Genomic DNA, 13,354 nt, shown 5'->3' with positions numbered 1-13,354 from the left:
GATTTGTTAGTGTATTTCTTTATTAGTTAAAAGCGACTTGATATATTTTTCTTTCTTTCTTTAACTTAAACCAACCCGGAATTGTCTATTAATTTCTACTACTTTTTTATGTAGGGTGATGCAGATTTCGCATTCACAAGAAAAATCTACTTCCTGTCAATTATTCATTGCAACGAACGGCGTCATAAAAATATTTTACAATTTGATCGAGTATTATTGTTTGTAATATAGTACATGCACATGCACCGAATTACAATTTGTTTCGATTAAGTCATGTCAAATGGACCAAATAAAAATTTTAAAATCGTTTCTTTTCGATATCTTATTTTATTAAGACTAACAATGTAGTATAAAAGTTCACAATTATGAATTCGCAAGAAAATTGATTTGCATGTTCTGGCGAAAACTGATGTATCTAAAATAAACAAGTTTTGAAGTTTTCTCGGTAAACGTACAATTATAAATGAATTTATTACCTGTAATATAACACGGGTATGTGACTAGTGGCTGCAATTTTAGAAAAGAACCAATTTTCGGTAGTTAATGGTAGATTTTATAGAGATAAAGGCATAGGCAAATTTACCTGTATGATATATAACGGGGAAAGCGTGGTGGATTGTTTGGTGACGTCACAGTTAAACTTTCAAGATTTAGCCGATTTTTATGTGCATGTTTTCAATGAATTTTCAAACCATGCCCCGATGTCATTTTCATTCAAAGTTAACTCGATTCCAAGTACGATAAAAATGAGCCAACTATTTCTTATAAATGGAAACCATCACAAAGGGATGCATTTAAAAATGACGTATCACATGATATACAAAACATAGAAACTATTTTACATGAGCAAATAAACAACGGAGATAGTACCGATACATTACCCAAAACGGAATTCACGGACTTTTTAAACGATAACGGCAAACAGTACTTTGAAACTAAATCAGTTGCACGAAATAATTAGTTTTTGCCTAATGACTCAAATTTGAAAAAATGGTTAAGAGATGAATGTAAATTAAAGTTATTTACAGGCAATTTATGACTATAATTTAGAAAAAAACGTAAGCAATAGAAATATCCTGCATGAAACGTGATTACAAAAACACTTGTTAAAAGCATAAAAGAAGCTATAATAAAAATGTTGGTAAAAAAATTAATGATATGAGAAGAAAAAATCCACGAGAGTTTTGGAAAACATTTAAAAAGAAATTTTCAAATCCAAATGTTGAAAATATAACCGTTGAAGAATTTTATGACCATTTCAAAAAATTGTCTTCCAATACAATGCTTAGTGAAAATATGGAATGTAATGACTTTTTGTCGCAATTTGATACAGCCTCAGACTCTAATGGAAGTTCCTTCGCTGAACTGGATCAACCAATCACAAAAGAGGAAATAATATCCGCCAGCAAGAAACTCGGTTGTAATAAGGCGTGTTCATTAGACAATATCCTATATGAATATTTCAAAGAAAGTGTATTTGTAACGGCACGTTCAATTGAACTATTGTTTAACCACATATTAAAAACAAAAGTGTTTCCTCGTAGCTGGTCAACAGGAGTAGCAATAACAATATATATAAAAGGGGATTCGTCTAACCCGAATAATTATAGAGGAATAACACTGATCAGCTGTTTTGCTAAATTGTTTACAGTTATCATAAATGAACGATTGAAACATTGGGCTGAAAAAACGGAAACTTTGGCAGACGCATGGTACTATTGATCCTATTTTTTATATTAAATGCTTTAATATAAAGACAATTTAGAACGAAAAATAAGCTCTTTTATTGTTTTGTGGATTATAAAAAGGCGTATGACTTAATCGACAGAAAAAACCTTTTGTATAAGCTCATAAAAACCGGGGTGGATGGAAAACTGTTCTCTATTATACGGTCAATGTACGAAGATGTTAAACTATGTGTCAGACATTTATATAGTTACTCAGATTTTTTCAGCTGTGATGTAGGTCTATTTCAAGAGGAGATCACCTCGCCGATCATGTTCTCTATATTTTTGAATGATATTGAAAAGTATTTACAAGAAGACCCAAATGCTTGCATTACACTAGACCAGTTATTTATGTATTTGTTGTTGTTTGCGGATGATGCCGTTCTTTTTTCTGAATCAAAAGAAGGTCTAAAATTTACAATTGTATTGCAAAAAATGGAATTTAACTGTTAATGTTGATAAAACTAAAATTGTTGTTTTTAGAAAAGGTGGTCAATTAAGTAGAGAGTTCAAATGGTCATATGATGGAATTGATATAGAAATTGTTCAAAACTTCAATTATTTAGGAATTGTATTTTGTAGTGGCGGTTCATTTGTACCAGCAACAAATTCCCTTAGTGGAAAGGGCTTAAGGGCAATGAACTCTTTACTTAACATTACAAATGAGCTAGATATATCTATAGAAATAATGTTCAATTTGTTCGATGCGTATGTTTTATCTATTTTGAATTATAATTGTGAAGTATGGGGATTTAATAAAGCAAAAATATTGAACGTGTGCAAAGAAAATTTTGTAAATGGTTATTAATCTGAACTAGGTAGATTTCCACTGTATATTGAAAGATATGTTAGGATAGCAAAATATTGGTTAAAGTTACACGGCGATAAGAGTCAAAACTGCATTTTAACAACTATTCTAAGTTCTCAAAGAAATGATATATCAAATAACTAAAATGTTGTCAACTGGTCATCAAAAGTTCGAGACATGTTAAAAAACGCTGGATTTGCCGAAGAATGGTTATTTCCAGAATCGGTTAATATTAAAATTTTTATACCAGTATTCAGATCACGTCTCAGGGATGTATATGTAACCCAATGGCGAGCAGACATGGCGTTATGCTCTTTCTTGCAATTGTATTCCAATGTTAAAGTTAAATTTATCTTAATTTATTAGAAAATGCAAAACATAGATCAGTTCTTGCAAAAATTAGATTAAGTTCTAATAAACAACATATTGAATCTAGAAGATACAGGGGTATTGAAAGAAGTCAGAGAAAATGCACTTTATGTACGTCCGGGGATATAGAAGATGAATTTCATTTTAAATTAATATGTCCAATTTATAGTGATTTTAGAAGTATGTACATTTCAAGATACGTTACTGTTAATCCTAGTGTTTATAATTCATACAATTGTTAAACGCAGATAAAAATTGGTTATTAGAAAATTAGCAATATTTTGTATTAAAGCATTTGAAAGAAGAGACAATTTGGTAGATTAGCATATCAATTTGATATTATTGAATTAAATGAAGTAATTTATTTTTTGCATTCTCAATCAACTTGTTTAACTATGTCATAAATAGTTGAATATAACTGATTGAATTTATTATGATATGATTCTTGATGCATGCATTGTAATAATTATACATGTATATGTATGTTATGGTGATTGGTGTTGAGCCCAAGTCAGAAATAAAGTATATGTTCTGTTCTATAATACAGGACATCATTAAAATCACGTCAAAATATATACAAGGTCGTGCAAAACAATATTTACGGCATCGCAAAACGACACGGGTATGTGATTAGTGGCTGAAATTTTAGAAAAGAACAGGCACCTCATAGCGAAAGAGCTTTCAGCAACATTTGGTTTTACTATAAGTTTTTAAAAGTTGCCACTGCATTGTAAAAGGATATGTTTGCATTTCAAAGAAATTCCTTTAAGGTTTTTAGCTTCTTCGTGTTAAAACAAGTCATGGAATAAAACAAAACTAGGTTAAGATTATGAAAAGGTTATCAAATGTCAAACAGACATAAAGTCAGCATTATTCAGGTCTATTGTATTTAAAAAAATGATCGCTTTGTACTTTTCAGGTTCATTGTGATACCGCTGAAACCACAACATAACGATCTTCAAATATGGGAAATAGGCTGATCCGCAGTATTTTTGAATATTTTTGGCGACAACCTTCCGTGATGGACGACAAGGTGATTCCTTTATGATGATCTTATAATTAGATCTAATAATCACACAGTAACGATACAGCCGTACCTATTTGTAAAATTGCTGTTACGGAAACTATCGTATTTCTGTTCAACATATCAGTTAACCAATTTGTGTAATTTATCATTTTTGCTTAACCCGGAAGAGCTATATATGCAATACATTGTGGGTTCCTTAAAATGTCTTTACTTACATACAAATCGACATTTTGATGAAAATCATTTCTAATTATAAATTATTTGTGCAAATATGAATGAAACCAAGTTTGAAATATATCAAATCATCTACTTGAGGTAATGATTTCGGAACAATTTCTGTCAGATTTTACTACAATATCAACAACACTAACGCCAAGCTCTCTCTCTCTCTCTCTCTCTCTCTCTCTCTCTCTCTCTCTCTCTCTCTCTCTCCCTCTCTCTCTCTCTCTCTCTCTCTCCCTCTCTCTCTCTCTCTCTCTCTCTCTCCCTCCCTCTCTCTCTCTCTCTCTCTCTCTCTCTCTCTCTCTCTCTCTCTCCCTCTCTCTCCCTCTCTCTCTCTCTCTCTCTCTCTCTCTCTCTCTCTCTCTCTCTCTCTCTCTCTCGACTTGTTGGATTTGTTTGGCAATTTCCATGGTAACCGTATAAATCAAATCTGTCAAAATAGCCACACTGTATGAAGAAATAAAAGAATAAAAGAAATCTTATTGCTGCTGTTGTCTAAACGAACCTGTTATGTGTATATATATATATATATACGAAAATTGATCTTCTCCAAACGTTTTCATGATTGTTGATGTTAAATATATATGTTAATGTCATACATTGTTCGTTATTGTGCATGTTTTATGTCCTCACAGGATTTTAAGCTTATTGGAATACAATAAAATATCTACTGTCTACTGTCAAAAATGTATACGATTATAACAATCCCATAATCGTTAATTCCTTACAGTTGGTAACTGAATGCAACTGTAAATTGATTTACATGTATGATATTCGGTAATTTCACAACTAAATAATGATTTATATTTTCAGGGTAGAAAAGGATCTTGGGTATGTGTCTTTATAATATAGACGTTAGTTTAGACTTTATACAGTAGTTTTTCTCACACATAATCTAGATTGTCAAATATTTAATTAAAGTACAAATGTAAATTATATTGCAATTGTGATTAAATTTGTAAATATGAATAATTGCTTTTGTTAGAGAACACAAATCTATTTATCAGTTAGTTATGGTTTGATGGAAAGACTGCACAGTGTATTCCGGTGGGAGCGAATACTTTTAATGTTTGAAATTGAAAATTTTGAAGAAAAAAATCGTTTTAAAGACGGAATTCCTTGCAGGACCCTCGTACTCTAAATAACAAGTGGTCACAGTTGTATAAGGAATATGACGTGTATTTGCACCATCAATACAATTGCATACTGTATAGTGAATTACAATCCATATACTACATGATAATTATTTATCTATTTCAATAAAGCAAGGTTTTAGGCACACTGAAGGGAGTGAAACTTTCGACCAGAAGAAAGAGCTTCGCATTAATTTGTAAGTTTATTTTTAAATTATTTCTTTTTGAATACTTCGATAATCATTGTTACTTAGATCATGAATTCTTTGGCTCTTGAATTTATTTTGTAAGATCTTATTTTTTATATTTTTTTAAATTATTTCTAAGCATTTCATTCAGTTAAATAACGATTCTGATTCTTATATAAGTTCATTTTATTTTTTTATATTAGATCTTATTTATTATATTTTTGATTTATTATTCTAAGCATTTCATTCAGTTTAATAACTATTCGGATTCTTAAATCTATTCATTTTTTCTTATTCTTTTATCGAGCAAAGTCAATTTTGTTATCCAGACCAGTATGTAATTGTAATTGATATTATGTTTTGTAATATTTAAATTCCCATTATGCCTTTTTCAGTTGTTAAACATCTAACATGTTCTTAATCAATTATTTTAACATTATGAAACTTATGTTTGACATTTCTAAAGAATTGAAAAGATACAGATTTCTGAGACATACTGCGTCTTTAAAGAATTCATTCATTTAACAAATTAATGCATATTTAATTTGTTTTTCAATAAGCATTAAAGTTTGAAGTACCTTTTTATGTTAAAGTCAGATGTTAAATTATTACTATTATGGCTCTTTTAACAAACATACAATTGTCAAATTCTGACATCATAGAAAGATAAACCCTTTATCAGTAGAAAATTGAAAACAAAATTACAAGTTACCGGCGATTTTCCCAAAAATTAGTGTTTTGCTGTGATTAATGCTTCCGAGGATAACCTTTTCATTTCAAAATTAGATTTAAATAGTATAACCATCAGTCTTGTCTTTACACCAAAGACATACCAGTGACATTAAATGAAATTGTAGTTTTGTTTTTATCTTCCGCTGCCTCTTTAATTTTTAAAATTCATATATCATTATTGTGAAATGATTCTGCCAGAACTGTGTTTTCTGTATTAATTCTTTCATCTGGTGATGGTGGTACTGTTATTGGAAGAAGTTTTCACTCTGGATCACGATAGTAAGCCACTTGAATTTATCAGAGCACATGTCAGCCACCGCATCTAGTGAATAACAGTCCAGTCAATTTGTGTAACAAAAAAATAGCAAAATACTTCAAAAAATGAAAAAAAAATGACTGGAAATTTATCAACGATCTCATATAGGCACACATTATTTTCACACTCTGTTTATATAAAATTATAAATAATCTTGTAAACTTGTATGAAGTTTCTAGTCATAATTGACACAATGGCATAATAATGATAACATTACTTCTTTTTGTATGGAAGACAGATGTCGCCATTATTACTGTTCAACAAGCATACGATCTCTGCAGTTGTGCAGCAAAAAGTGCATGTGCAAAAAACATATCTAATGCATATACATGTATTATATATGTAACTGGCTTAGTAGATCTAGATCTATGGCATATTATCTTTAAGAGTTTATAGGAAAGATTAAAAGAAAATATAAGCGTTTATTGGGTTTGCTTCTTTTGAAAATTTTGAAAAGTTTATAGCATTGAATTCAAGCTTTGAATCAAGAACTGAATTTAGGATATACTATTTAACATGTCGTTAGTATGACATTTATCTGACACTTGTTCGCAAAAATTCCGTCATGTGGTCGTGCATCATACAGTGATGACACTGTGTTTTTGAAGTTATGAACATGTATAGTCGCTATCTTGACTTTTTTCCGCAATATTTGATTTTCAAAGCTCACTTTCCATATTAAACCAAACATTTGGTAATGGCTAGTTATTTGGTTTTCCATTTTTTTCAAATTGACTGGACTATAGAAACATTTCAAGATTATGTAAACGAACTTAACCTTTGATCGTACTTTTCTAATTCAATAATACCGCTTTGATATTTTTACTCTTATTTTGCAGAATTGAAGAGGAAACAATGAGCAAGACAAACGTCCGCCATGTTTCTGATTCTATGCTCTATCGAAACGATGGTAATTATATGTACATAAATTAAAACAACTCTCTTGTACAATAAACATGCTTATTAACACTAAGTACTTGTTTTGGGACCTCCTCTCTAAATGTGTTTTATTCATGGTCCTACAACTTAAATGTACTCCGTTTAAGGTTTCATATTTATGTGATATAATAAGAAAAATAACTTATTCCTGTCTGTAGTTTTACATCGCCTTATGAGCCTCTACCATGTTTTCTTCAAATCATTACCCTTGAAGCCAAGCAAATTTAACATAATTCATATGTAGACTTACATCTAAGATGAGTTGACTATATTGAACACATTGCTTCTTTAACTATTTGTTATGTCTATTAACATGTAATTTAAAAGTGCAAAACAAAGTTCTTATGACAATTTTATTGTTAGAGACCTTTGAACTAAAGAACTCTAATTTTGTCAAAAGATATCATAACGTTTTCTTTTTTGACCAATGATAAATAGGCTTACAGCTGATGGTTTTGTAACTTATAATTCCATTGGGTAAAAGGTTGGTAAAATAAAATTAAGTACAGCTATGCTGAAAATAAATATGAAGGGACCTTCATTTCAGAATCTTGGGATACATGCATTGAAAGAAGAAGTGAATCTGGTGCAAAGATATTACTAGAGAAGGAGATTTTACCGTCTAAAAGTGAACTGAACAAGGCGTCCTGTGTATTTGGAAGAGGTTCAACAATCTTTTCAAATATTTGCTCTGTGATAAGCAAACATATAAAAAATATGTCAGTGGATGTAATCGACGTTTGTCCTTCGTACAAAGCTGATAGTAAATCGATTGTTTTTATAGTTTTCTTAAAAGGGACGTCTCAATTTGTCGAATTTAAAGATTATGAATGTAAGAAAATATATGAAAACGAATCGAGTGTTGACGAAGAACATGCTATTGTCTATGAAAGGAAAGTTAACACAAGGAATCAATCTGATGACAAAATTTTCGAAAAGCTCAGAAAATGCATCAACAAAAACGCTGACGATCTTTTTAAAAGGCATAGTAATCTAAATGTGATATTACCTAGCTTGAAAAAGACCGTTGGAAACAAATCAGGCCAACATACAATTATAGAAGAGCCACGTATAACGCTGTTTGTGACAGTTAAGGGATTGATTCCATCGGCAGAGGAACGTTTTAAGAAAGATATAGATGGGTTTCGAACGGATGTTCTTGAGGGAGAATTCAAACCATATTTCGGAGGACCAAACGAGTTCCATGAACATCTGAAGATTGGTCTAGCAATTCGGGCAAACATCGAAAACGGAAGCATAGGAACCCTCGGAGGATTCATCGAACATCCACAACATGGACTTTGTGGAATAACGTGTGCCCATGTTATCTACACTCTCGATGAGCTTAAAATGATCAAAGAAAATACACCGTTTAAAATGGACAAATTGGTTCATCAGCCCACGGCCTACCATACTCCAGCATTTGGTAAAGTAGTTCTTGTTGTTTACAATGAAGGAGATGATATCATGTCGGGTATGGAAGTTGCTATTTTCAGTATACAGGACAGAAAACCAAAGGATGGCAGCTTTCCCAAAGTTTTAAATGACATCCAAGCAGGTACAATTTATTTCTTATTTAATTATGGATCTTCATAGTTTCCAAATGATTAGAGTTTATTTGATTTGATTGAATAATGATCAGCATATATCGGTTGTACTGGAGGAGACTTAAGGTTTGCCCTCCGCCCACCCGTCCGCCATTCAGTTCGTCATTCCGTGTCCATAAAACTGGATCCTGTGATAACGCCAAAGATACTGATTTTTTCTGAAACTTTAAATATTTATAAAATTAATAAGATCTGGAGATTATTAACGTGTTTTCTTTTAGTTCCGATCTTGAAAACTGTGTTTGCTATGACAAAAAATAACATTAAAATATGGCAAATAATACACAAAAACTGAGTCCCGTGATACAGCAAAATTTTTGAAGAAGCATTTGACAGTCAGAAAGATTTCTGCTAGATGGGTGCCACATTTGTTGACCGATGGGCAAAAGAGGCAACGGGTTAAGGTGACCAAAAAGCTGTTTCAAATGTTTCCAAAATATGACAAAAACAGTTTGCCAATGTTGTCACAGGTGATGAAACTTGGGTCTTTTATTTTTAGCCCGTCAGAAAAGTTAAGCCGGTGAAAAAGGGCAAAAGTATCACTGGGAAAGTACTACAAAGACGTAGTACTTAAGAAACTGAAAAAGTATTGTAAGAAACGATGCCCTGTCGTCACAGGTTTTAAGCATATCCGTCTTCTACATGACAATGGCCACGCTTATACCTCCGCATTTGTTTCGGTGTTTTTGAAAAAAAGAAAAAGTAACTGTTTTGCCTCACCCCGTATTCACCAGACCTTGCCCCATGTGATTTCTTTCTGTTTCCGAAATTGAAATCCTTCCTTGCTGGGCGGAAATACAAGTCCCGACAGGCACTTGGATCTGCCATTCATCAGTACCTTATTACTGTCCCCAAATCAGCGTACCATGACGCCTTCAAGAAGCGGATACATCGGCTGAAACTTTGCTTTTCGAGCCACGAGGAGTACTTCGAGGGCATGAAATGAACATTTTAAGCTAACTTGAAATTTGATGTCTCCAGATAGAAATAAGCAATACATTTCGAACATCCCTCGTATGTTAACTTCGATGTGACTCGAAAGTGCGATTCCATTTAAAACGGCGTGTGGTCCCCAAATTAAACGAATGCTTGTGCCCTGAACGAGAAAACAATGGGAGAAACTGAATATAATGACAATTTGAAAAGTGTCCGCCTGCATATCTCAGACAATGTGTACAATGGTCAAAAGACAATATATAAAAGCAGGCGACATATCCTCAGGGTGATTAAACAGTATTTGAGTAGGAAAATAGGAACCACCCAATTAGAAAAAAAAACAAATGTTAGAAATAAGATTGAATTGGTTTAAAGCAAACGTTTAATAGACTTAATTGCATTTGACTCAGGCAGGATAGCGATGCCATCTGCAAGGAAATATTTCCATAGTATCTGGAAACAAATGCAAACCTCTTACATTGATTTTGCACAAACGTTCATTTAATTCATTTATAACTAGGTCATAAAAGAATCGAACATAAGTTACAGTCTTGCCTCCCGCTGTGCCTTTAAACTAAAGAAAACATATATATATTCTCTTTCCGTTTGCTAAACCAATATTTGTGTTACTTGTGAACATGATCACTTACTAAAAACGCACATGCCTTTTTATACCCCTGCAAACAAACCAAGTTTTAGAAGTATATAGGAATCAGCCTGTCCGTCGGTCTGTCGGTCCACATCATGGTTTCTGGACAATAAGTAGAGTAAGAAATGAGATATTGTAATAAACTTGGTGTATAGCAACCTTATGTGCAAACCCCGGCTGGTATTGCATTTGGATCCCCTGAGGTCAAAGTCAAGGTTACCGTTAATTAAAGTACAAAAATGGTTTCCGGACAATAACTAGAGTAAGGAATGAGATATTGTAATCAAACTTGGTATATAGCAATTTTATTTAAAGACCCCGGTTGGTAATCCATTTTGAACCCCTGGGGTCAAGGTAACTGTTACAAAAAGAAGAAAAATGGTTTTCGGACAATAACTACAGTTTGGAATGAGGGATTGTAATAAAACTTGGTGTATAGCAAGCTTATATGAACACGCTGGTTAGTATTAAATATTGACACCCTCGGGTCATGGTCACTGTTACTAAAATAATGGTTTCTAGGAAATAACTAGAGTAAGGAATGGGGTATTGTAAAAAAACTTGGTATATTGGACCTTATGTGGAAACCCTGGTTAGTTTTGCGTTTGGACCTCCTGGAGTCAAGGTCAAAGTCACCGTTTCTAAAAATAGAAAAACAGTTTCCGGACAAGACCTAGAGTTAGGAATGAGATATTATAATCAAACTTGGTTTATAGCAAGTTTAAATGAAGATCCTGGTAGGGATTGCAAATTTATTGAAGTAATTCCTTGTACACAGTTGACACTTCATTTATTATAGGTTTTGTCCAAATTTTCTTCAGACCCCTTTTTTTCTAAAAGTCAAAGTTGCTGGTGGGGGTATTTATCGCCTTTTGTGATAGCTCTTGATCCTTTAGATACCCCTTTAACTATTATACATATTTTCGCTTGAAGTAGTCCAACACTCTTTTTGTTGGGCCATGTACGTTTTTAACTTTTTTCCGTTATAATTTTACAAATATATTAATAATACAAATGTAATTATACGTTTTAAGTTTAACTTTTTTTCAGTATATCAGTAGGCGGAATGAAAAATACAAAAGTGGTGGCAATTGGTCTGTAACAGTCTTCCTGAGCATAAATGCATAAAAAATATCAAAAGATGCAAATTTAAGAACAATTTCAAACGGAGCAAAATGTTTATATGAATTTAACTTGCTATTTTTATATCGGTAATCTTAAGTAGCTGCATATTGTAAATGACGGTGTTGATATTTCTCTTCATTTACTCTTCGTTTTCCATTAACGACAATCTAGTTATAATTGATTCTTGTACTTTGCATAATAATACATGTACCATTACATTATTGATCAGTGTCCTCATAATTGAACTTTGCTGGTAATCTTGATGTTTTGCTATTGTCAGGATTTGATGATGATCATCCACTTTGTTTCAATTCGGGCGATATTCGTGAGATGAAAAACATAAATCCTAGGACTGAAGTTTACAAGCTTGGCATGAGTTCCGGGATAACGAGAGGTAGCTTTGAATTGCAAGGAGCTGCAGTGCGTAGAAGACAAATGCAAGGACGTAGTCACAGCTTTGGATTTCATTTAAAAAATCAAATTGTTATTCTTCCAATTGGACACGACCCTTTTGCAGAACCCGGAGATTCTGGAGCGTTAGTTTTGATGGAAGGTGAAAAAGATTCAGTTGCAATTGGTATTGTTGAAGGGGGTATGCATGGTTTCGTGTTTGTCACACCAATATGTGATATCTTAAGAGCTGCTGGTTGTACGGAATTAAAAATGTACCAGTTCAAAACAGAACAAAAAGCATATTCCACTGACTCGGGGGTAGGAATGGATGCCGACTCGGTTTGATTTGATTCTGTGCATGAAAGATACATGATGGAAAAAGTCAACATCCATACTGCCATGGCACCGGCTTATGTATATGCATTTTTTATATTTTTTTATCAAATGATTATTAAATAGTTTAAGTGCATAAAATTGAAAGATAAAGCTTATACTTGACAATAACTGAAACATTTAAACTTATGTAGGTGTTATTACTTTACATTTTTCATTCCATTTCAATGTGATTAGCAGAAAATATACTTTTCCACTTTTGCAAAGCATCAATTGTTTTACTGTGATTTTTTGCAATGATTTGATAACAATTGTACAGATATAATGTTTGTATATCAACTTTAATCATTTTATAAATTACCATTAAACTTTCGTATGTGCACTATTAACCGGTTTAAACTACCCAGTAGTAAATATTCTGCTGACCGTTCAAAGGCGGCGCCCCTCTATGTGTCTTCTTGTTTCATTCTGTTTTGTGTCCCTTGTTGTTTTCTTCCCTACAGTACGTATCTTCCCTTTTGCCCCTAGTTTCATTTCTTTAATTTTACACCCCTCTCCCAGAATTTCCTATCCCCTTCCCCTGTACTACTTTACAAGTGGGCTTTTTATCTATCAATCCTATAATGTTGATTCCTTGTCGGTTACTGTTATTTCTTATATTATGCATTAATTAGTAAAAAGCCTTACGTGCTCTGCCTTGCGCTCTGTCCTGTTTTTTTTTTTTTTTTTTTTTTTTTTTTTTTTTTTTTTCCTCCTGGCTCTTTGCCGCTGGTTCTTGTCGCTTGGCCGTGTGGGGTTTGCGTTAATTGAAACGCCGGTTTCCTTGGTTGATCTTGTTTATCATATTTTA

General features: G+C 32.6%; 1 protein-coding gene across 1 annotated transcript; it reads left to right on the top strand.

The window, feature by feature from the left end:
• Positions 1 to 7,367: 7,367 nt before the first annotated feature.
• LOC132745569 (uncharacterized) lies at positions 7,368 to 13,130 on the top strand. Its single transcript, XM_060734515.1, has 3 exons — positions 7,368 to 7,432; positions 8,009 to 9,019; positions 12,059 to 13,130. The coding sequence occupies exons 1-3, from the start codon at positions 7,378 to 7,380 to the stop codon at positions 12,514 to 12,516; spliced, it is 1,524 nt and encodes a 507-aa protein (XP_060590498.1). The 5' UTR covers positions 7,368 to 7,377; the 3' UTR covers positions 12,517 to 13,130.
• Positions 13,131 to 13,354: the final 224 nt, after the last annotated feature.

The sequence above is a fragment of the Ruditapes philippinarum genome, unplaced genomic scaffold (assembly GCF_026571515.1).
Source record: "Ruditapes philippinarum isolate M1 unplaced genomic scaffold, ASM2657151v2 ctg15770_1_1_1_1, whole genome shotgun sequence".
NCBI lineage: Eukaryota > Metazoa > Mollusca > Bivalvia > Venerida > Veneridae > Ruditapes > Ruditapes philippinarum.
This window is presented reverse-complemented; position numbering and strand designations above follow the sequence as displayed.